The sequence below is a fragment of the Linepithema humile genome, chromosome 7 (genome assembly GCF_040581485.1).
Source record: "Linepithema humile isolate Giens D197 chromosome 7, Lhum_UNIL_v1.0, whole genome shotgun sequence".
NCBI lineage: Eukaryota > Metazoa > Arthropoda > Insecta > Hymenoptera > Formicidae > Linepithema > Linepithema humile.
The window spans coordinates 1,007,131-1,034,114 of NC_090134.1; the positions used below are offsets into that span (position 1 = coordinate 1,007,131).

General features: G+C 36.5%; 1 protein-coding gene across 12 annotated transcripts in view; it reads right to left on the bottom strand.

Annotated features, from left to right (window-relative positions):
• The window catches only part of pum (pumilio), a 79,639-nt gene that overhangs the window by 9,421 nt on the left and 43,234 nt on the right, over window positions 1–26,984 (bottom strand). For 5 of the 12 annotated variants that reach the window (XM_012377955.2, XM_012377954.2, XM_012377953.2 and 2 more), the window contains 9 exons: window positions 6,116–6,502; window positions 5,064–5,304; window positions 3,826–3,990; window positions 2,984–3,103; window positions 2,213–2,323; window positions 1,463–1,757; window positions 1,020–1,260; window positions 392–782; window positions 2–170 (listed from right to left, as the gene is read on the bottom strand). In XM_012377955.2, the coding sequence (XP_012233378.1) occupies window positions 2–170; window positions 392–782; window positions 1,020–1,260; window positions 1,463–1,757; window positions 2,213–2,323; window positions 2,984–3,103; window positions 3,826–3,990; window positions 5,064–5,304; window positions 6,116–6,502 (2,120 nt within the window). The remainder of the gene's footprint in view (window position 1; window positions 171–391; window positions 783–1,019; window positions 1,261–1,462; window positions 1,758–2,212; window positions 2,324–2,983; window positions 3,104–3,825; window positions 3,991–5,063; window positions 5,305–6,115; window positions 6,503–26,984) is intronic. The other 7 variants (XM_012377958.2, XM_012377957.2, XM_012377956.2 and 4 more) reach the window with 7 other exon arrangements.

Sequence of the window (26,984 nt, forward strand, 5' to 3'; positions counted from 1 at the left end):
CTTGTCGTTGAAGCCGCAAACTTCTTCGATCAGTACAGCGCGTTCCTGTCTTGTAGCATGAGTCACGCACTTTTCGACTACGTTACTTGCAAATTTATGCTGAGAAAGAGCGAGCACTTTGCCTCTAACACTGCTGATTAATTGTGCTTTATCTTCGGGCTTTCCGTGTTCTGCGAAAGCAATTATTTTTATCATCTCAGTAATATTAATTATTACATCTTTATTACATGATAAAATGATCAATGATCAATGAGTAGGAATATATTTTTCACAAGCAACAATAGTAGCATTCGATAATAATGTAACAATAAATTAAATAATGCACTAAAAGTATGCAAATTTTTATTACTTTGACATCGATATCGATGTAAAAAAAAGTAATGATACTTACCAAGCACATGTTGTATGACGTAATTGCCGTACTGATCTTGAATGAGTTGGTCAGTGGCAGCGTGTAACTCCTGCAATATCCCTTGAGTTTGTTCGGGAGTGCAGTGTTCAAGAATGCGTTGGATCACTCGACAGCCGTACGGGTGCGTGCTCAAAGAATATACTTGTCCAGCAAATGCTCCTATTACGAATTGCAATGCTCGCGGTTCAACGCACTCAATGCACTTCTGAACAACGTGATTTCCATTTTGATCCTTAACACACTTCAACACATGTCCGTCCAGTTCCCGCACGATCTCCTGTTGCTGTTCCGGTCCGATCGACTCGAGAGCTTTCTGTATGACTCTGCATCCGTACATCTGCAGTGCGAGTGGTAAGACATGCCCGCGAACCTGACATAAACAAAAAGTCAAACGAGGAATTTGTGGATGTTCTTCATATAATTATTTGATAAATCATCAGATTATTCTATGCATAATCACATCGAATCAGATGACACGCAAAATGTCTCATCACATTTAATATCAGTGCAAATCATAGTGAAAAAAAATGTCAATAGTTAGTAAATCAAAATGAGTAAATTTCAACTCTTCTGAAGAAAAATAATTTTTTATGTAACTGAAACTTACTTTTTGAGCTAAAGTTGATTTTTGTTCCGGTGTGCCATATTCAAAGAATTTCTGAATTACGTAATTTCCAAAGACATCTGTCATCAGAGAATACGCGGAAGAGAGAATCTCTTGGAACACAAGCTGTTTTTCGCTAGCCGAAGCTCGTTCCAATTTCTGTTGAATAAATCTCGAACCATGCTGATCCTGACTAAATTCCACTATGTGGTTAGCCAAATCGCGCAGTTGAAGACTAGGAAACCTGAGGAAAAAAAAACATGTACATATTGTATTCGGTAATAATTAATATGAAAATTCGAAGCAATTTATTATCGGAGAACTTTTTGCGTTTCTAAATTAATAGGCAGCTGTGTCTCGTAATCAACTACATTATAAAATCCATTTTTAAATACGAAAGATTACGATTTAATTAATATGGTTAAAAAATTTCACATTTTACTAACCGATTGTTTCGAAAATCTTCCAACAGACGAGATCGTCCTCCAGTATTTTTGTCATTAATGTTAGCGGCACCACCGCGGCCCGGTTTGCCTACGAGATTGGGGAATAGAGAGCTACTAGAGCCAAACACTCCGTTGGCTGTCAGGGCGGGAACCGCACTCGCACGAAACTTGGCTTCGGCACCGGGGGCGGCTGATACTCTACTGGCTCCTCCTACAAGACCACCCAGAGATCCTCCTAAAGTTGGCGGTGGTGTTAATGACAATCCCAAGGGACTCGGTGACGCGGTGACTGTACCTGCATAACAAATCGAAGAGACATGTTAAAAAAAGAAAACCAAGCGATACAAGTGTTGCAAATTTTTTTTGCTTCTATCCAAATACAAACACGTTTCTTTTGTGCCTAGGTAAATCTTTAGGTATCTCTATCTATAGATTTACTCCTTCAAGTAGCTGTATCTATTGTTTAACCTTAGCATGCATAACAAGATTTTTTTTCGACACTTTGTAGTATCTTTTTATTTATTTTTCATATATTCTCAGTAATTTCGGTTATGCTGGCGCAATTAAATAATAATAAAAAAAAATTATTTGCACTATTAAAGATCAACGTTTAAACATATGTTTCATCACTAATTATTCAAAAACTATTGATCCTTGGACATTTCGAGTAAAAATTAACTCCAAAATTTTCTGAAATTATATAAAAAGTAAAGTGCCTAAGAACTTTTATTAAATATACTCAATCTGTACCTGTGTCTGTAATTATGTACTCCTTGCAGAGAGTACTTGTATCTGTAGTTAGATTAGACATTCTGTCCCAAGAACCTGCATCTAGGTATATATTGTTCCTAGTACCTGTATCTAGAGAATAGAGTACTTCTTATCTCAATGATCACGAATATACACTGTACATCTTTTTATAGAAGCAATGTACAATGTATGGAGACTAAGTAAGTCCCGCAGTTATGTTAAAATCGCTACAAATTGTAAATGGCACACACTGACCGCTCTAAACCAGTCGTCCTTGCGGACGCTTACTCACTTCTAGTCTAGGCGTTTCAGGTATCAGGACGCAACATGGTTTGTACATATACGATCAATTTAGAGAAAAGGGTGGTGTTGTTACCATAGCCGAGTTATGTATACAAAAGCACATTATGTGTACAAATGAATCACGACATATCATAGACACAATGTACAACATAGGTAATCGAGCGTCTATGGCGATTCCGAGATGCCTCACAGTCGTGTATAGGTGTCTAAAATGGTACATTCAAATCTTGGAAGATATTCTCATTGCGCACCAACATACGGGAAGAAAACGATAAGAAAAGTTGGTTTAGTTCTTTTTTTTCCCCCCAAGAAAAAATATAAACGGAGCAAAAATAATTCTTAAATTCTCGTTATCGTTATTTCCCTCCATATCCTTCCGCGCAACAAGAGTATTCAAAATATACCGTTTTAGATGCCTCACACCCTGTATATCAGAATATATTTCACACACAACAAAGCAGTTCTTACCGAGGGCGCCGTAACTCTGAGGCCACTTCGCCCGGCTATATTCCAAGCTTGGACTGAAGGCTGAAGTATTTCTATCAAAGGAATCTCGTCTGCCGGTTGAAGACGCACCGAGGCCTAAACCTGCACACAAGACGAACACCGTCATCTTAACACGGGGTGCTCGAAAGCAACCGGTATCAAGCATAAAAAGACGTCATATGTCGAATGTATTAAGAACAAATCGGCACAAACGCTCTACTGAGAAAGGCACGTCACTAAGAGAGGGAATCGACATGAATTTACAAATCAATTAAATCGTGTGAAGCATGCAAACACCTTACGTTATTTTTTTTTTTTTTGTACATGAAAATCCGTATACACCACCAATATAAACAGCCAAAGAGAATTCTCGGTCTGCAGAAAAAAAGCGATTAAATTACAATGTTCAACAATTGTTATTCCAAATGTTTCCTTTTAAATTATATATACATAGTAATATATAGTTAAACACACACACGCACAAATGTAATTCAATATTTCTACGTGGAATTGACCCGTGGTCCTTTTATCATACTCTGCAATTATGAGCGAACAATTAGAACACGCGATAATCAATTTTTACAATGAGAGATATTACATGTTACATATTCACAGAAAGCTTTACAACAGATAATTATTATTTCATTTAACAACGTAAACATAAATCTTTCACTGAAAAGCTGGAAACAAATATGCACTCGAAGGGATTAAAAAAGCACGCTATTTTCCTGAAAGTGGAGAGAATTCTCTTCGAATAAAATCGGGAGTGACACTCGAGGGGGGGGGGGGGGATAAAGCGCGTTCGTGGCGCGACGATAATATACCTGTGTTCTGCAGTTGGGCAGGTGAGCCCAGTGCCCCGAGCGGGGAACCGCCGTATCCTAGCGCCGCTAAACCTGCGGCAAGTCCCGAGCCTTGCTGTTGCGCCTGTTGCACTGCAACTGCCTGAGCTTGCGCGACCACCGCCGCTGCACTGCATGCCGCCAGACCTGCACCAAAAGCCCGCAACCCACACGCGCTCTCTTAGTCGTCGTAAGTGTGATTAGCATATGTTACCGAACCTTACACCGTTTATAGAAAAGTCTAGCGGTAATACACATCACGCACGCACACTCGCAATCGCGTGTCTGGCGATCGGGGGTGTAGATAGGCAAGACTTTAAAATCCGGAAAAATAACATTTCAGATCAGATTGCGTTTAAAGGATCAGATTGCATTAATTTTGTACCTAGATATGGCTACGACTAATTGCCCAGAAGAGATTATCATTAAGAAAAAATATTTATCTTGCTCATATAAAAAGCAATATTTGCATAATATAATTTCGATCAATTGTGTATGCAAAAATTCAAAGGCAAAAAGAATTAAGAATTAAAAGTATATTCTCAGTTTTATTATCATTATACTAAATATAATTACTGTTTAATATGGAATTTATATGCAACAGCTTTTTCTAGAAAAATTTTTCAAGTTCTCTGAAAAGTTTTAAATTTTTTATATTTGGAAAAAGCAAAACAATAAAAAATGCAACAGAAGATGTTGAATTTGTTAGAACTTTGTCGCAGCGATTTTATAAAAATTGTTCTCTTTTCGTTTCACGCAAAGTACTCCTTTGCTTAACAACATACGCACACACACACAGACTCATAAGAATATTGCTACCTTATTGCTATACCTTTATCTGCGACGGACTGAATCTTATCAATAGTTTCTTTTTATTTTTTTTAGTCACAATGTTACAATAGCGCGTGTTTTACGCGTATTTACAAGGGACGGACGAGCTAAATGTGAACAGTAGAACGATCAAACGTTAACGTTGGCACGTCTACTATCACGATCGGACGTTTACACAGTACATAAATCATGCATTACACAGTATGTATTACACGACGAGAAAAGGTGTGAGAAAAAGAGCTCTTTACAAATCTTACAAAATCTTACAAAATGTTACACATATAACTTTACAAGATTTCTTACAGATGTGTTTATATATATATAAAAAGAAAAAAAAAAGAAAAAAACAATAGTAATAGTGTGCCAGATAAGATTTTTGCTAGACTTACCTAAGCATTCGCCGGGTGTAGCATTGCTGTGCGATGTTGGAGTCGGTTGTGAATATAGGTTGGGTGGCGGTGGAGCTGGTGGACCCGGAGGAGGTTGAGACGGGGCTCTGTTCACGAGAACTGGCGCGGGACTAACTAATCTCATGGGAGTTGCTGCTGAGCTCAAACCACGTACGCCTCCCATAACGATGGAACCGTTCTGATCGTAATAAGCCGGTATTACCTGATATTGGCCCTGAACCTGTAAAAATAAAATGATATTAATTACATATTATATATTAATTACATATTAATTACATATTATAGTAAATATTGCGTAACAATTATTAATCACAATTATAATTTGGATATAATTATATCCAAATATATCAATAATACAACTTGAGACAATTAAACTTAACGTCAACAAAAAAAATTAAAAATTTAACAAGACGCAATTTGCCAAATTAATTAAATCTAGTTTTATAGATCGAGAATATATCGCATGGTGTCTTGCAGTTCCAATCTTTTTCTCTAATTGTTATTGTAGCAAAATATTCAGCTAGATTGAAGTGGGCAATACGGCAGTTTCTAATTGGCACAATGAACGCTCTTCGTCGCACGTCAAGAACAGAAACAAATATCATCGGTTACTCACGCCACAAGCGAGAAGAAAATAGCTTTTACAGAATTAGAAACATATCTAATTCGCAGTACGCGCTAATTCGTGAGTTCTCCATCTCATCGTTATAATCTAAATTTAACCTTTTTATTTAATGACCATGATTTACGTATCACCACAATAATCGCCGTAGCCCGATTTATATCAAAATACATATAGCATAAAAGCATGTATGTATTCCGTATGTGCTATCGCGTTTCCTTTTAAGAAAAGAATTTCTACTAAAAATCTGGTAAAACGTAATAAATTTTTCATTTTTCAAATTTATACATTATCGAAGATAATTTCTAATTTAAACTAATGTTTTCCGAAAATACCAATTCTCATAAAATATTGAAAATTTGTTTAAATAATACAAATTATTTTCTAATAACATGTGTAATTAACTCACCGTCTGTGCTAGATTATTTGCAGTGTCTTGTGCGGCAGCAGCTGCGGCTGCTGCCGAGGAGGGTGTGAGCGGTCGTCGAGGTGGTGGCGGCGCGGCCGCTTGGGGTGGTGCTTGCGGCAGCAATCCGGCCGGATAAACCCAGGGCCCGACTCCATAGTATTGCGGTACTACTGGCGGTGGTGCACCAGCTATCAACGCACCCACGTAAGGCTCCTGACCGCTGATAACTGTGTAAGGGGCCGTAGGAAAATTCTGTTGCTGCTGCTGCTGTTGTTGTTGCTGTGCCTGGGATGCGGCTAGGTACTGCTGCTGCTGCTGCTGCTGCTGTTGCTGCAACAGTTGCAATTGTTGCGGTGTCGCACCTTGCGGTTGACTGCGGAACAGTTGCTGAAAAGAGAACATAAGAAAAATGTCAGTATGTGAATCATTCTTGCTAAAAATGTGTTCTCCAGATAACGCGATAATAGAAAAAATAGAAAGATAATGATAAAGTCGATAAGTATTAGAATATAATATTCAATGAAAATAATTATCTGATCAAAGCTTATTTTCATTAGAAAAATAAAATTTAAATTTGATATTTAAAAATATTTTAATAGTTAATCCACAATAATATATAATAAGAGATAATTATAATTCTTTCTGCCAGTTTTAGAGAACATACAAAATGTGAGTGCAGCTTATATAAATTGACGAAAACAAATTTTTTTATTAAAGTTTCATTAAAGATAACGTAGTATTGATTACTTTCATAAAACTGTATTTATAAACATGTTGTCGCAAATTGTAAATTGCATAAGAATTATCAGACATTTGTTGTGAACATAAAAAACAAATTGGTCTTTGTTGAATAAATATTATAGCGGATAAAACAGGATCGAGTCATTTAAAAAAAACTCGTATCATTCGTAGAAAAAAGGTACGAAATCTTAATCACGATATATAACCTGATGAAATATCGAGCTTTCTTTTACATATCTGGGAAGTTTCGTATATATATGAAAGGAATTTTATAATGTGATCGAGTCTGCAAGTGAAACGGCCTTTTAGCTTCAAGATTCGATGACGACATCGTACTACCGTGCGGTCTAGGTTTCAGCAACGAGGATCAAGGCCGAAGGCAGGCAGTGTCGTGAAAGCGGCACAAAAGACGACTCCGGCATTAAAGCCGAGGAAGACGATCGAGGTCTTCTCCTTCTACAGTTGCTGGTCGACCAGGGTCGACGACCCCCCGCGGACGTTCACCGACATGCGTTCGCTTCTTCTTCTGCATTACCGGACCGATAAGATCGTCATGGACTTTTTAATTGATCGACAAACCGTACGATTCGATGGTCGAAAATAGAGACGAAATTAAGCAAAAGGAAAGTTCCAAACGATATACTTAAAAAATGGGGGGGGGGGAGGAATTGCATACTTATTTAATACGTATATTAATCTAAACACAGATTGAAATCTAAGTGTAACAACACTTTTGAAGAAAACTGAAAATTCACAATCAATTTGTAAACAGTGTCCTTTGTCAAATTAACTCTTTTTCATATCTTTGTCAAAACAGGTAAAAAGTAAATTTTATAATGTCGTATTTCACAATTGAAACTATTAAAGTAATGGAAACAGTTCTCAGGTGAATATTTTTCGATGTTATCAGTCACTCGTTATATATATTATTATGAATTGCTGACTTGGGTGTGTTAGAACGATCGATAAAATTTAATAACATTATCCGACCGAGTTTCTTCGACCTTCAAACTTATAAGAACTTCGGATAATAAATGAAAATATCGACCGTATGGCAGATTTCTTACACGAAGCGTAGAAAACTTGAACTATTCGCGACACGCTCCAGCCCTAAGACGCAGCGATGCGTTTCGGGTATTCACCTCTTCCGGAAACGGCTCGAGCTCCAGCCAAGGCCACAGTTATACTTGATCATTGTTCTGTACATATGATCACGAGAGAACTTTTCCATTTTTTAAATAAATGTTATAAGTACATATAAAAATTAATAACAGAAGCCTTAATTTATTAATTTTGTGTATTCTTTTATAATTAAATTATTGCTTTAAGCACATTTATATTCCCGAGTAATTTTTTTAATTACTTCATAATTATAATTCGTCAATTGCTAGTGCATTTAATATATAGTTCACGTTTTAAATAAGATATTTGCAATTATATCCACCCAAAACAGAGATAAGAAAGAAAAAAATCAAAGATGGCACGACCATTCATGTTTTCTCATCGATCGGGTTTACAATAATATTATACGGAAAAAAATCTTTATCTTTAGAAAAAAGCAATAAAATAAAAATTAATACGTTGCAAAATATATGTGTGTAAAATGCAAACAACTCATTAAGGTCAAACCTGTTCGAAAGTTTTTTCCGGATGCCGAACCGTTAATCAAAGAAACCTCATCGTCAATTGAGAGCTGAACTAGTGTCGACTGAAACGGTCATTAAAATACTGATAATATATCCTATCCCTAATAATGTCTGTTTATCCCACTTCTATTTATTTAATAAAATTATTATCTTATCATCAATTAAACGTTCAACAACTCGACGTGTTAGATCATTATTCATGACTGAAATAATGTAGTCTCTCCATATCGTTGCAAATTTAATTCTAATACAATCATCGTTAATACATCGTGCAATTTATTGCAAAACTATCAAGCAAATTTCTGCAATATTATCATTATATTTTTTTATTAACGTATCATTCGATTCTTTATCTTCAAAACTAATTGTTATTCCTACTTAACATACGTACTAATAATCAATTATCATATTTTTTGTGATAATTTAGTTGTGAATGGATGTTCTTTAAATAATGTTATACGAATTTATTATAGTTACATTTTGGTGTTCTCGAGAATGAAAGAAATAAATGAAAATTACGGCAATTTCACGTAAAACTGGACGACGTGACGTCCACCTACGAGTGTCGACGAGAAAAAAGGGCAGAAACTAGGTGAAGCATGTCATAGCAAGAAAGAACAGTCGATTTCGGGTAGGCAGGCAAACAATGGCGCGCGACGCATTATCGCGGGTGAGAAAAGGGATGACTTACACTCCTGGAAATGTGAGTCATTGTTAAATACATAAGGCTTCCGCCGGCGGCTTACAAATCCGATTGACAATATGGAGTCTGATTTCTCCTCGTCATTAAAAATATCCATTCTGATTATCGCCGTATTTTTCAAGACCCAAAATAGTTTTTGATAATAAAAGTCGATTAAAATTTGTTTAAACCTAAAAGAATTAACAAGCGAAATAATCACCATTAAATTATCAAATTATACGTATAATAAAAGTATCAAGTTTGATTGATTCTAAAAGAAATAAAAATTAACAATAAATTCTATCATAATTGCTATGATATGATTGCTAACTATATGCAAGTTTTTGATAAATGTCTGGCATGTGTCGCATGATGTGAATAACACATTGAAAAGTATTCTCGGTGTGCAGCCCTTACCGACTAACACATCAGAAGTATACATCATTAATTTTAATGAACGAGAAGTTGGAAACCGCGAAAGACTTTCGAATAGAGAAAATAGTAGTTCATTACGTTGTCAGAATAGAATAAATTAAAATATATAAACTCTTCGTCATTCCATCAACGTATCATTGTCCTATAATAATGGATAGACTGTCGACTTTTTTCCTACATTCATCAGCTTGGATAGACTTTCACTGATCTACGATAGCCTACTTGTCCTTGTTGAATTATTATCCGTACTCTCTTTCAATGAGCGCAAAGAATCGCATCAGGATGAACACGCGTCGGTGCGTTTCCGCGATTTTTTATTCTCACGCAGACATCTTGCACTTTCTTCTATCGTTTGGAAGTTTATCTTGCATCACGAAACCTTTCTTTTTTTTCTTTTTTACAAAAGAACTAACATTTTTAGACGACGTAAAACTAAGAGGAAGAGAACTTCAAGACGACTCGATTAAATCTCAGACTTTTAATCTCATTTTATCAATAAATGTCTTGTCTCCTTTTTCCCTCTTCCCTTTTTTTCCAGCTACCTCCCGTTAAGTCATCGATAAAAGAAAGTAAGACTATTATAACGCTGTTTATGAACAATGTAGCAACCGAATGTCTCGCCAAAAAATCAGGCACAGTCAGTAAATTAACATACGGCTCAGCTTTGAATGACTGACAAACGCAAAAGTATAGCGCAATCAATGATATAAGAGCGACGATTAGGTAAGAGATTATTCCGTTGCTGAATTCCTCCCGAGTCATCCGCGGAAACGAGTTTGAGAGTGACGCAGGTTCGATGACCTTCTCTCCATGCGCCTTCGTTTGCCTTTCATAACCGCGTGCTTTAATATTTATCGTCGGTTCATCTATCGCCACTCGTGTATATGTCGGAACGCCAAACCGTTTCATTTCAGTTGGGTATCGATTCGTCGCTTTTCGTCCGATGATCTTCCATTAACTATTTATAGCCCATTTCTGGTATAGAAATTTCATTAAACAGAAAACGACTTTAGCGATAAATAATCTTACTTTAAACTTAAAATGGAGATTTCATAATTTTGTGAGACATCTCCCCCTCATTGTATTTTATTTATATCTTATTTAATTCATCACTATAAAATATACGATAAATTCGTATTAAAATAACGTTTGCTTCCTGGATTAAAATTGGATGAGGTCTGTCAAACGTTACGAGATTAATAATGACCATTAAACTATTCAAGTATTAAATATTCAAGACGGCTTGGAAATGAGATTCTAAATTGTAGATAAAAATTCTCTATTTGTTATCATCAAGTGCTTCCTAGCTTATGCATTTTTTATCAACTTCTAGTCGCGGCAGTGTACTAATAAATCAGCATCGTGCAAATTATATGTTTTACCCCAAAGATTAGTTCATCAACGTTCTATATAATAGAACATCGCGGTCGCTCCGAGATCGAGTCATCAGCACCGCGTACATAATGCAGGTATTGTCAGTAATCTCGCATCCGAATACGCCATCCGTCGCTGCATCTTATCGCATCACATTGTTAGAATCGCGAAAATTATTAATAATAACGCGGATATATTGTATGCTAGAGATCACGATAAGATTACTATTACAAACAAACAATTACGAATAAAAGATATTTCATATTTGAAATGAATTACTTTTGTACTTACGAACTGAAAGATTTATATGTAAAATAAGCACATAATATAAGTGCTATATTTAAAATATAAATTAAATTCAATATATAAATTATACTTCAATATTTCATATCTGGATGTTCAACGTTTATTAATAAAAGCAATAGCGTTAATTAAAATGCAATTTTTCTTTCTGACACGAAAAAAATACTCGTATAATCTTACAATGAAAATAATTACTTTTATTCGATAATTCCTTCGTGTCATACAACTATGTAAAAATTCTCACTTTTTTCCGGAAAGCTCGTAAAAAGATTATACTTTGCAATAGCATTGTATTAATGTGTCTCGAATGAATTTACGATGATCCTCCTCTCAAATTAAGTTTTATCTTTCGCCGCACGAACATACTCATCGTGACGGCTTCGCGTTGAAATCAATAATTTGCACGCGCGAAAGAGACGGCAATGTATACAACGAAATCTGGATTCAGTTCTAATTCAGTGTCGTGGAAAGTTTCGCCGCCAACTAGTTCGTCGTGCATATTATCGCTCGCAGATGCATAAACGTTTCACCGCCATTCATTCCGAAAACTCCGGTCTGGATGGATACATGTGTACATGTGAACGAGAGAGCGTGTTGCGGAAGAACAGTTTGACGCCCGCGAACGATTTAGCTCGTTCATGCTATGTTACGCTACTAGTTTCTCATAGATTTCAAGAGTTACGGATCCCTTTATTCGCAAATTTCTCTAATAAATATAAATTTAATATATAATTAGAATAATTATATCGTATTAAGGCAAAAGGAGAGAAATACTTCATAAGCTGACCATTAGTTTATTTATTGTGAAAATAAAATATCATCTTTACCATGGTTTTTTACTATGAAAAAGAAATATCATTTGTAAAATATCATTACAAAATTGCTAAACAAAACAAATATTCTCTCCAGAATTTTTATTAAACTCTGAAAGTGATTAAATCGTGTACTTATAAGAAAGTTACCCAGGCTTGATTAAAAAGTAATATCGCGCATCAAGCAATCATTTGAGAAACAGACGAGATTATGTCTGTACTTCTGATATATTCGTGGAAGTATTGCGTGAAATAAAAGTACAACGACGACAATTGTGGCAAAGCCCGTTACTTCACCGCTTCGGAGCACCGTTAGCTCACCTGGCTGCGTGCACGGAATATACAGGGTGCCACGAGAACGAGGTCCACCGTTCGTCGTCTTAAGATCCGTCTTCTGTTTTGCGACGACAAGCCATACGATTGATGTCACTCAATTTTATGAACATCTGTGAGGCGACATAGGAAATGTGAGAAACAACATAACTTTCCCCCCGCTCCCTAACAACTTCTTTTCTCTCACGCATTCCAGATGTATCGATGACATAGCATATAGATTTGTATGTTAACAACAGTTTAACAACAGTTTCGAGTTCGAGATAATGTGAGCCAACGTGACATTGACATTTGTCTAACGTCGAGTGATTTAACAATTTCTCACAATGTAATTTTTTAATGATATTAATAATAATTTTAATTGCCAAATAATTTCACGCATTTGTGTGAAATATAACCTGATTCATACGTTTTATATTGTTCTAAATATAATTTTTGTGTATCTTTATCGATCCTTTGATTCCCTACAATTATTGTGATATCACGTTCAACACATCGTCACGCTTTCACTCTAGTTTTCTAGAATTTTACTAGAGTTATCATAAAAAACGGAAACAATTGACAAGCTTGCATTTGGGGCGACACGAGTCTCCTGCCACAAGCAAAAAATTACACGTTCGCTGAGGTGTTAACTTCAGACCTAGCAAAGCTTCAACTATAAAAGTAACGAGGATGAAGATTCATACTGCACTTATCGTGACAAAAAGAGGTCAAGATGCTATCCATTGCACAACAATTATAAAACTTGATGCAAATGCAACGAGTTGCAATGCAAAATCCCTAAAGTCTTGACCTCACTCTTGCCGAGAGAAGTAATGAAATTACTGCAGGTATAATTAATTAACCATTAAATTACCGCAGCTATCATAAATTACAAAATTATATAAAAAAGTCAAATTATGTTTAATTTATGGATAATTAAACCTATTAGAAATGTTATTACTTCGATTATTGTCTCGATATAAAAATAATCTACAATTTGGGGTAAGTGAAAAAACCGATAAAATTGAGCGTTGCAAATAAATACGTTTGTGAAAAAAATATAACAGGCAAGAAAGAGTAAAAATTTGATTGTGTCGCGAATTTGATAGATTCGTATCCTCACTTCATTTGGTATCGATCCAGATATTATCGACTGTGCATGACCATATCACGAACAATAAAAAGCCAATCTAGTCGCATTTTTGAAGCGCATAATCTTCTGCACGAAATGTGAGAACTGAGCGAACATTGCGGGATTTGTAACGAGTAATCACACCATGCGGTACTATTTTCGTGAAAGCAAGTATAAATCATGATTTTGATAAGAAAGTCTATTATTCTCCATACACTTGATTATTTTTTAATATTGCGTTATAAATTATCAGATGTTTTTGTTAATCCCACATCATTATTTCTAAAACTCAGTAGCTTTTTTCTTTTCTAGTAAATTCTAGCAAAAATTAGGAAATGGCACGATTCAATCCAAAAATACTGATTATTATACTTTGATAATTTTTCTATCTTAAATTTTACAAAAACCGATATGCGATCGATTATTTTGTCGCGAATTGCACGCTGTAGAGTATCAGATGATAGGAGATTATAAACCGAATTACTTCCTTGAAAAAAATTCCTTAATTTTCATGGTGCTCGCGATTTCGTTAAAGAATATAGTTGAGCGCCGTTTGCGAAATGGCTATCACGGCGTTCCAGATTACGTGTCGCACCGGCAACAGCAACTTTCTAAGTGCACAGGTTGCGGCGCGGTTGTGGAGCTCCGATTTCGTTTCTTTCTCGCGATTCCGGCCCCGCTTAATCGCGCGCAATTGCTTTTCGCATAGTGGAGAACCGCTGGTCGCTAATGTTCGGAACCGGTTCCTCCAACAGCGCGAACCGATCGATTTGACCCGAGCACACGGTCGATGCACAAACACCCCTTCCTCCCCCCCTCCAACCGCAGTTGTACCGTTTTACCGGATTTCAGATGACTCGAGAATTTCCAGTAGCAGGTTACACGAAAAATGTCGGTAAAAGATTGACGCAGGTGGCAAAAAGTTGCTACAATTTTTTACAAGAATAATTATTTCATAATTATTGACCTTGCTAAACATTTCCATGTAGCAATTCTATTAAAACACGAGTAAAAAAAGTATTGAGAATAAATGCGACTAGAAATAACAAAAGTATTTATATCGTAAATCGCAGCGATGCTACCCATATTTTTATAAAGAAATAATTTTCTTTCTTTCAACAATCTCTCATCCGCTTCCGTAAAAGCCGTTGAGAATTGCCACGCGGAAAACCGATTTGTTTCGGTGAGATTTTTCATCGTTGTATAGACACCGAGAAAGGTGCGGGCATTCTCTTTTGCAATAAGTTCTCCACTAGAATGTTTTGATCAATCGATTTGAGAAATACGAGTAATCAATCGTGTAATAATTTACTTATTACAAATCTCCTCAACACGCAAGCATGTCGTCTTTTAAGCGATCTTATTATTTTTCTTAACAAGCTGATTTAAAATTGCAACAAAATCGACTGAAAACATTCTCAATAATATTTGAACAATTCTTTTAAAAATAGCGAAAACATCGAACTTAAATACGACGATTCGACGTTCAATAACGACCAGAAATATGCAACATGAACAAACGACGAACGATTGACAGCCCCGATGAAACGATTGGACGGGCACTGGAAAAAAAAATTCGCGAAAAAAAGATTGCGAGGGATACGTGCGTCCATAAGGTGTCTACGCCATTAACGAGCTATCCTCGTGAACGCATCGGAACTCGGAACGATGGCCATTGTCGCCGCTTGTATCATTCACGCAGCTTTTCCTCTTATACAGAGACGTTAGCCTAGTTGCAAAATTCAATTAAAATAAACCGTCTGTCCTCGTGCGCGCGTCACGCTACTTTCGCAGCAGGATAAAAGGGAAAAGAGAGGAGAAACACGTAGAAACGAAGTAGTTCCGTGCAGGGTGGGTGCAGGTCGCGTGATAAGGGTCGCCACCGCCACACCTTGATACCAGATACCTCCCTTCGCGGTAGCTTTTAGCCAAATGACGCGGATTTTATTATTGGATAGTGGTAGTCGTCCAAGGGTGCGGCCGAGTTATATCGTCATTCTCCTGGCATTAATGTGCCGCCACCGCCGCCGCCGCCGCTGCCGCCGCTAACCGGCCTCGCCTTTCTCGAGTTTTTTTTTCCCCGACAGCACGACAGCGTTACAGTGAAATCTGACAAATAAACTCTCTACACGCGAATTCATTAGAATGATTCAGAGTATGATCGATGCAAGCATCATACTTAATTATAATAATTTTGTGAATCGTGTCATTTATGTATCATGTATCACGCATCAGTTGTCAAGATACGGGTACATTAGAGATCATTTTCGCTAATGACAAATTTCAATTAAAAATTTTTTCCTGAGAATCGAACGGAAAGAACGTACGATAAATTTCCTAAAATTGTCACGACAATAATACGCGCTTCAGGAGTTTTCTTCATCGGATTCATTTCACGATGATTAATATATCGAAAATTGCACAAGAAAGCGTGTCGATGCATAAATGTTACACCAGAATTCATTCTTCGATTACAATTACATCTTACAATTTTTGATGGAAATAATGAATAAAGAAGTGGAAATTGCAGATTTAAAGACAATGGAAGAGATAAAGTAACAAATGAGATATAAAAAATGTAGGAAATGCTACATTGAAAGCGAATTATCAGACACTTTCAATAAAATTATAAGACGCAATATAAAATAATACGATTTGACAAAATAATTAATTTTTTCCAAATATCTCTAATTTCAACATTTTTCATTTATTTATTTGCGTTGCAAAAATACTGTGATAACAGAAATACTCGACGTTAAGAAATCAGTTATAAAGCTAAGAAGTAAAAATAAAAAAAACAAGGGGAAAATCAAAGCACGCAAAATTACGTGTTTCCGGCGCGGTTGAGAAAAGAACTGTCCATTTCTCGTCTAATATCCATCCAAGAAAAATGTCCAGGAAAATTACTTCCTTCGTCAAGATTCTCACTGAGCGACCTAACTATCCTCGACGACGGACGTGGAGGTGGAGAACAGACCAATTAATTTTATTAAAGGGCCTAGAGCCATGACGTGGGCGTCCGCAGTAATGTTATATGACTGCGCATCTTGCAACGACACAACACCAATTTTATTAGGCTGTTATCGTACAGCAGTGAAACTCTCGTCACCGCCGCCCCCGTTGCTCACAAAAACAATTTGTTCTCGTCCTTGCAAGCTTTTACTATGTGTACATAGAATGTATCAGAATAAATCTGGAGAAAAAGCTCGAAAAAAAAGAAAAAGTGCATTATATTCGTTAAAATTTAAAAAAAAACAACTAATTTTAGCACATTAGTGTTCCACATAGTAAACATTTGTATTTGTATTCCTTTAATAATATGCATTAAAATGTAATAAACAATTGTATATACTCGAAAATTAAGTGTTTAGACATAATAGTAAAAAATTAAGAAAAAAAGTCTTCACACAAAACTGTCCGAAGATATGTCTGCTATAGTTTACACGTACACCCTGTACGCGATATATTCGCAATGTACCTATCGCCGCCAGGCGATGTGATTCGATTTTTCCGGCAAGAGAGAGAGAGCACCGAAGTTGTCTCGCGTGGTGATATCAGATTTATCATCCGACAGAGGCATGTCGATAGACGGATTATGTGTAGATGAGTAAGATTGTGGATAGACGGATAAGGATTCACATTCACATGTAGATTCGCACGCGATCAAATAAGGCATAAAGGCGCCGTATTACAATCGCGAAGAATCGCACAGCTCAGATTATCAATTTATTCACGCGATAGGAAGAAAAAATTGGGTTGCGACTTGTTTTCCTTAATTTGCTTGAAACTTTGCTTTAAATCTATTGCAATAAATTCTATAAGACGCTAGTTAAGTAAATAGCACAACTGGTACCTAACGCTATTTACAAAGTGATTGATACAGACTGATTACTCGAGTAACGCTATATTTGAGCGATAAGCGTTAATTCCTGTCGAGATTTTGTATGATACAGTTCTAAAAGAGAGTAGCGTTTTACACACAACTATTCTCGTTCTTCAAGTTTTCGTTAAATAATCCTCCGCTCAGAGAGTAGATCTGTTATATGAGCGTACATTTTTACGAAAAAATATAAAATAGATGCGATAATAAAGGAAAAGAAGAAAAGAGGGACAGTCGTTACAGAACAGCGAAAGATATTGATGTAGCATGCCAGAAAATGGAAACGCTCGAGAAGAAAAGGCCGGCCCGGCCGCGCGCGATATGCGCGATGCGGCTCAACTGTGGAGGGTTGATTTTAATACGCCCCGGGGGAGAAAGAGGGGCGACTTGTGGTGAATGTGACCTTTATGAAATGCTACAACCTTTGTAAGCCCTGATTGCACTTCTTCACACACATACACCCACATATGTTTACACACGCTGCATACACACGATGCGTCGTTCGCAATGCAGACGTATGCATTCTAATGCGACACATCGTACATCGCGTATCCACGTTCCGCAAAGCAAGCATATATAGACATTGTCTTACGCATATCTTGGCGATACATAGATATGCCTATTGCTTTTTCAATTACACGTCTTTATTCGCGCGTCATGTCGGATAATCCGTTATTTCCAATATCTTGCTAGAAGAGAAACAATTCCATGTGAAAAAGATCAATGTCGAAAAAATAAAACTTTATTTTTTACATGAAATTTTGCTTTCAGGAAATAAATTAAAATATTGTTAATAATTTTTTCTGTTTATCAAAGCCAAAGTATTTTTCTTTTCCCGTAAGCGTACATCAGCGTGATACCAATTGTTATTATTGATGCAGATTCTGATGTTGCACTTTATTGCAATTCAATCGATTTGTCGCAGACAATCATTAATTTGGACTTCTGAGACTGCAACATTTTTTCTGAAAAATAACAAAAGAAAACTATTGTATCGCGTGAAAGCTTATGTTTCGAATGACGACCCTTGTCACCTCTGTGTCGATTGATATTACCTTTCGATACACCCCGTATATATAGGGCGTACGTATATCACGCTCGAGACATTATCACACACATCATGCGAGGAAAAAAAAGGCCAAACACGTTCGTACGTTTGTGTATGTGTGTAGAAGAGCTTTCGTGCCAACCCCCGATGTACACTCGTACCGGAACCACTGCCATAAGTCTACAATGTTGCCAGACACGGCGCAACCGTTGGAGAACCGTCGTCGATCGATGAAAATGTGCCTCCGCGCGCGCGAGACGAGGTTTACATATGTTTAGGTGAGTTTACGCGCCGGCCGCGAGAAGCAATGTCGGGCCTCAGTTGGAAATTGCCGGTCATTTGTAACTTCGCCGAGGGGATTTACTAGATTTGATTGCACCGCAAATATAAACCGAATAGGGTAATCTTCACATACGCCGATGTATTCGCGAAAACGCGTATAATGTTGATCGTGATCGCGCGAGCGTCCTGTATCGTCAATGGTGTTGAATAAATATTGATCAGCTTTTAGATCAGCTTGAGCACGTGAATAGCAAATAAATTATTAACAACTAGAAAGATAAATAATATATATCTTACTTTTCTAATTTAAAAAAAAATATAAATTATTACATTAAATTTGTAAACGTAATGGTCGAGTAAATTGTCTTTCTGAAATGATTTAATGTTAAATGTTGTACGAATGCAGAGTTTCACGAATGTTAAACATAATTTACTAGTACGTATAATGTTGATAAATAGGAATTATTCTGTTTCATGGGATTCCGAAAGTTTATAAGCGCAAGTTTGTCTACACGTAGATTGTATCATGCGTGAAATTCGCGACGAATAATCCGACGATGCTCGGAGGAAACGGAGAACATGTCGATCCAATCATTACCGTCAAGCAACGGTACTTGGTTGATCATAAATGTTGGCTGACCGTTAAGTCAACTCCTTCCCCGTCACCGGCTTGTGCCGCACCGGAATGTTTCGCTTCTTTCGTACAGCTAATTTTGACAGACTACAAATCTTTAGCGAAATAAAAATCTTGATTTCACAGGTCACAATCAGATTTGTGATATAAATAAAAATAATTATTTCAGCTGTCACGTTATCCTTCCTTTTTTCTCTTTTTCTCATTAAAAAAAATTTAGTTATTCTTCAAAATATTTAATTTCATGAATAGCTGTATATCGCACAGAATACACGTCGACTGTTTGTCGCTGTTGAGAGATGTGACATTTCGAACAGTGTAATACGCGATTCAGTTAGCGGAATCCGGCTTGTCTCAGACACAGATAGTTTCCTCTCGTCAGACTGGAACCTTGCTCTTGATACTTACCACCTGACGTAATAATGGCGCGCGCGCGCGAACGAGAATGACGTACCGCGAATGTAGAACAACACGGCGCGGTGTCACGCGCGCCAAGAAAAGCGATCGAATTTCACATGCAATGGGCAGTTTACGCTACTCTGCTGCATCGAAATCGCGAGTGGCGATCAGTGCTACGGACCTTGATGCGAATTACCGATGGTACTACGGTTATTCAGCAATAGCAGTCATCAACAGCAGACCCGTAGTTAGCTGTTGAAGCAGACTTTCACAGTTGACAAATTTTATATGTGCGCAATAAATTATAATATTTAAAAAATTAATAAATAATTCAGGAATTTATTTCTTTGCCAACTTTGGAAACAAGTTTCATCTAATCAGAATTAAGAAATGCTAATCATTTTTGCGTTTTAATTGTAACTTATTTTTATAGATTTTTTAAATATTTGCTAAGCAATGAGAAAAAATTTTGAAAATATTTATCCCAGCACACTAATTTCAAAATAAAATGCTACAAATATAGCATCAATCGGCAATATTTAAAATATATTTTTCATTATTGCGTATCACTTATTTCATTCATTTCATTATTTTACATTATCCTGTAATACAAGACTAATTCATACTCGTAATTAATTAAATTGTAAACATATCCATAATAAAATATCGAAAAGATGAGAGAGAAATGCAGCATTTGGCGTAAAAACGGTAAAATTTCTGTTCACAGTCCTGTTCACCAGCATCGTGATTATCGGGCAGTTCGCGCACAAGCTGACTCTGTCGATCGTTATATGAATTATTATCGCGACACAGCGCGATACCGCAATAGGCAGCAATCCCTCGTTTTATACGCTTGTTGTTTATTGTCGCCTCTCTGTGTATAGTCGCGATCAACATTTATTATTTATACAAATTATACGTGGTCGCGCATGACGCAGTCTGTTCGAAGAAAATAAAGCTCACACCCGCACGACTCCACTCTTCTCTCGTCCGTAAAGTAGCGGAAGAGGCGGTTTCCGGAGAAAAAAGCCGGGCAACGGGCAAGCGGCGGCGGAAATTCATTGCGATAAGTATAATCGTAGATCACGTTCCACGTGCGGAGAATGCATCGCATTTTGCGTAGAGTTTAAATAATATTCTCAAGTCCGTCGAGACTATGTGTATATAACTCGGTGGAGAAAATTCTACCTGTTTTCACGCGTCAAGATATAATTATGAAGAAATGTCACGTGGAGAGACTAGTGGAAAATTATAGTCATACATAGATGTACATCCGATAGTTCTATTCTATGTCTCATTTCCATATCTATCGACGCGCGCGCGTGTATGTGTAATTTATCATAATTATCCAGTTTTATATTTAAACATATTTTAATTTTTTCGATTAATTAATTTTTATATAATATTACCTGTTGGTCATCGCGGTTGCATAAATTACAAATTATTTGCAACTGATTTTCTCGAGTATTCTAAATTATTTAGTAGAAGGCTTCTTTGTTAATTAATACCCTTACACCGTGGATCGCGTGCTTGCGATAACATACATTTCTCTCATTTTTCATACGAGTCATATGACCTGTCCGGTATCCTTGAGAAGTCGGCACAAAAATAGACGCACTGGAACGATTCAAATCGCTATTTTAGCAACTATATATTGTTTATGATTATGTAATAGATTTCGGTCATTTGCGAAATTTCGATAAATTTCGTCCATTTTTATAATTTATATATTGTAATAATTGAAGTACTTAGATTCACGAAAAACACAAGCTCGACATGCTATCTCGCTAGAATTTCTTTGTAATTTCAATCGCGATAGAACGATTCGCGAGATAAGGTATAATATATTGGCAAGCGTGGTAATAATGATCGCTACGCTTGGTCATATGCAACTATGCGCTAAGCGACTAACTGGCCAGCCTGGTAGTAAGACACCATATCTCTGGACGTAGAAGAAACTAACATAAGAGAGACCGCGAAAGCACGAATGCTATCTCATCACCGCGCACCAACTACTCAGCAGTAATGTGAGACCTCCAACGTAATAAGAGCCGTTCTGGTAATTATTACATTCCCGCGCGTTGCAAGATGCGGCCACGCTGGTATCTGCAGGAGGCAACAGTGCACCCCGAGGAGAAGCTACCAGGCCCCGTTATTACACCCATGCAAGAATGTCTCTTTTTCTATCCAGCCTCTCTCTCTCTCTCTCTCTCTCTCTCTCTCTCTCTCTCTCTCTCTCTCTCTCTCTCTCTCTCTCTCTCTCTCTCTCTCTCTCTCTCTCTCTCTCTCTCTCTCTCTCTCTCTCTCTCTCTCTCTCTCTCTCTCTCTCTCTCTCTCTCTCTCTCTCTCTCTCTCTCTCTCTCTCTCACTGTCTCTCTCCTCACATATTATACACAATTTAATTAAATACAATCGAAGAGAATGACTCGTTTGCGCGATTTAACTGCAAAGCGGAATCGTCGTTTTGTCGTCGCTCAATTCACCGCGGAACGATATATTTCATATCAGGAAAGGGAATTGAAAGTGGGCAAAACGCGAGAAGCTCTGAATAGATTGTGAGACTGACATTTGTGTTTAAATATAGGGCAATACATTTACAACAGGCGCGCATCAGTGACGCGACTGACTTCGTCGTGTCAGAGAAGCGGGAAGTTAATATCCTGAGTTTGTCTCCCGATGGAATTTCCCCAATGAATTCGGGTCGGCGACATGATCAAAGCTCATCGGGTCATAACGTAGACCAAAGTACCAAACTTGGAGACAAAAAGTGACATGCAGAGTAATGTTTAACGCGCTTATCCACGACCGCGTTAACTTCCCTCGAAAATCTCTAATCCAAATTTTTAATAACAACGATCTCGTTGGGATGCGATTATCTAAGCAAAGTATTTCAAGTTATAGAAAAATGTTGCATTTTTCGATTAAAAACTCGCGAAACAAACAATGAACGCTCGCCGTTTTCCAAAAACTACTAGCTATGAAAAACAATTTAGATTGAGATCTTTGCGATCGCATGCAAAACATATACTTTGGCAATACGGTAGCGACTGAAGCTCACGAAGACAAGATCATGCGTAACGCAAGGCTGATTCGGTGTACGACAGTCTAGTCGCCGGCGGAGAAAAATGCAAGTGCGCTTCGCTGTAAATCTGTCGTATGCATAATAAAAGCGCGAGTTATACCCAGTTCGCACACACCTTCTCTTTCGCCGCAGCGGCTTTTTGCAGTCTGACATTTCTGAAAAATGATCTCTCTCGTTTCCGCACACTAATCTGGAATGCACTCCTTCCTTACAGCAGTGATATATATCGTGTGTATTTATATTTGTCGACTCAATTCTAAATTTAGCTCAAAATTAATTTTCATTAATCGATAAGTAGCATAGCAGCGAATGGTGTCGTCAATTATTGATCGTTTAAATAAATGCTTAATCGATAAAAAGCAAATCTATACTTATTTTTGCAACACGATATAATAATACAATTGAAATCGCATATATTTAATAAAATATATGTAATAGTAAGCTATAGTAAAGTTCTCAATTTTTTAATCGTGTAATTATGTTATTGAAATTATATTTATAATAAGATAACGTAATTGTTTTTATAATTAGCTTTTTTTTAACAAGAATACGATGTTATTTTTCAACACACAATTATCAATAAAAGAATTTATTATTAGAAATATTAATAATCGAATATCATTATTTTTACATTCTTTCTTCAATAACAGTTTGAAACAGTACATTTCTCACGTGGGAGGATTCAAATTAAGATATTTCAAAGCAGGAAGTTCTTCGTGTAAACAAGTGATAAAATAGATATTAATGTCGTCTTAGTTACAAATTTTTTAGTGGATATATGTACGTAATTCAATATATACATTCCCTTCGGGATATTTCTCTTGTTTGAAGTACGATAAGGACATGTCGAGAGACTAGTCTAGCGTACCGATTTTCCGCGCGTGTCGATGTCAACAATGAACTATAGAAATCACCTGATGCATTTAGGACAAGAAATGCTAGATGATAATATTGAACACGCGACGGAGTGATGTTTCCTCATCGCGCACGAAATATGTATGTGCATTTGTGCATTGCAAGGAGGAAACTGCCTTCGCAATAGTTTCTCCCTATTGCAGCTTCTTCCAAATGACAAAATGTTGTCCCACGGGACCGCAGCAAGCCCGACGCCTAAATTATGGACAAGGGGGCCGTATATTAATGTTGCGCCGCGCGCAAACAAAATGCGGTGTACAAACGGGACTGCAGGCGTGAGAAGTTTTACTTTCCTCAGAAAAAAGCGTGAGACGCGAGAATTTTGAGTAGCCGTTGCGCGAAAATGTCATAAGAAATAATCTATACGCAACTTTAAAGCGATCCCATTGCAAAATATTGCGGAAAAAACGGAAGAAAGCTGCCCACAGATATAAAAAATTGAAAAAAAGAAATTAATAAAAATCTAAATACGACAGTAAATTCAAGAAAATTTAAAGATAAATATAGCAATGCTTAAAGAAATTTACAGATAAAAATAATAAGTTTAAAAAGAAGTAGAAACCTCTACAAAATATTATTTTTTTTAAATTCAAAAAGTTAGTAATAAGCTTTGAAATATCTAATCTTCAAGATCTAAATCTTTAATTAAATTTTATATTTCAAATTTCAATCAAGTTTGCTAATGATCGAGACTTATTGATTAAAAATTTCCCAGCCATGTTAAATAACTGCCACTGCATTACATGAACCAGCACTTTTCTCCGCCTGTTTCTCTGATATCTGCTGGTTGTGAGACACTTTGTATGTGCATCCGGCAAGTACCGAGTTTTACGCGACAATCGAATGCGTCGATATATTAGCAATTCCCGTATAAATCCACGACGGTGTGCAAACAGAGTACTCGTTTATATAGAGAAGTTTGCAAAGAATATAAAATATGTATTAAAAAGCAAGATTAACTAATGAGAAAATGCAAATTATCTTACCATATGATACACTGTGTACATATAATACTAAATATACTCCGAAATGCAACACCCGAATGCCGAGGTTTGGACCATCCAACGAGGATTATTTGCAAAGCATCGCAAACGCGCATTCACCACAGTCTCATTTTCCTCGCTTGAATTGCACTTACCGATGCTACAGCATCACATTAAATTTTAAACATTGAATTCTCGTCGCTTTATTATGCCGTAGTGTGTCTTGAAATTATAATGTTAAATTATTCCTGCTTAACTCCGCACAGTATGTTTTTTTCACATTTTTTTAAAATAATTATGTTTCAACTACGCAGAAATATAAAGTGAAATAAATGGAAAATATGCCATATATGGCATATAAAGACTAAAATAAAGATTAAAATATGCTTATATATAAAGACTAAAATATGTTTTGTATACGTATATATTACTTTCAATAAGCGATGGCACATTCTATACAGAAAAATATTTATTATTTTAATTTTTCAAGTAAACAAATTTTATTTAACTTTTATTATAAAAAAAAAAAATAATTTTTCACCTTATTTTAAAACTATTATATATAAAAGATATTTTATATTTTGTGTTTGATTAGCGAGAATAGCTAAATTTTTAGCTATAAAAAAGTCGGTTGCAATCTGCTGGCTACTTTTTTATTAATATGCTAACCAAAACTTCATTTTCTTCACAGATTTCCGGATCTCGCAGATGCACCATAACGATTTATACAGTAGTTGATGCAACGGTATATCGTGGAATATACGAGGAAGAAGAGACGAAAGGGGAGTCGGGATGGAGAAACCTCGCACTGTGTTCTTAGCATTCCATCGAGAATCATGGTTCGCGGCACGTTCAACCGTCGAGCGAAACGGCATACCGATGGAAGAAGAAGAGGTCGTCTCTGCGAGACGATGAAAGAATCATATTTCGCCGGCATTGCAGCACACTATTCACGCCGCCAAGCATCCTAAACTTCCGCAAATATCTTTCATACATAATTGGTCTTAAAAACTACCAAGATCACATACCCCGCTATGCTCGTGATTTATTTTAAGATTATTTCATTCCTTTATAAATTGCAACATCTAGAAATAATAAAATGAAAACGTTAAATGATTGCAAAATAATGATATAAAGAAGTGTATACCGAACTTCTACGTTACCGTTCCACACGAACTATTTAATTGTAAAAATCCAAGTTCAATGAAACAACTAATGAACAAAGTTACTGGAAAAGCGACGACGAGTGCAGCTCATTATCGATATTACTTCGTCGAGAATGTCTTTCTGCACGACGTAACAGGAATTAATGAACAAAGCTACTGCCTCTATCGCGACTAAACTCGATACGCCGTCCACCCCATCCATCCGTTTCCTATTCCGACATCTGCTTTGAATCATTGACCCACTACGAAATGCTGCGACGCCTTTCATTCGTCGCTATTTGAAGACAATATATAAAAAAATCACAACAGATATCCTTCAAAATTCTTCGCTGACAAAGACTCTATGCTACAAATGCAATTGCACTTCAAAATATACTCCAAGGTATAATACTTGGAATATCCACAAATATATCGTAAAAATTTATATCAAATTTTTTTCAAACTTCCGTAAAAATTACTTATAATTCATTAGTGTACAAAATAAATTTCTGAGATTCTTACTTTTGACACTTTTGCGCTAAATATAATGTTAGTTTGTTTTAATATTCTGTAATTATAATTTTAAATGCGTTTTTCGTATATAACATAGAAACAACAACCGAGAAACAATAATAGCTCGCAAGAAATCCTGGTGAAACCAGGCGATTCACGGTAGACTCTATGCACGTGAGCGACCAAGCTCAGTTGACGCGATAATTAAATTTTCACCAACGTAGAAGAAATACAGAAAGAGACAGCGACCGCGATATCCATGGAAGACGGCATGAAAGAATTCTGCGAAAGCTCGAAGCGTATCCGCAAGTCGCTGACGAACGAGGGTAGATACTTTTGAGATGCGTTAACTAGTCAGATAAACTTACATATGTACGCGATAATTTATACGACTTGTGAATAGAAACAATCTTTACTTAAAACATTGAGATACTGACAGTTTCGAATTACGAACAATTTAATAAGCCCTAATAACGTAAATTTAATAACAAAATATAAGATTAAAAACTATAAAAATTCCGTATGCAATTTATTTTTTGCAAGAAATG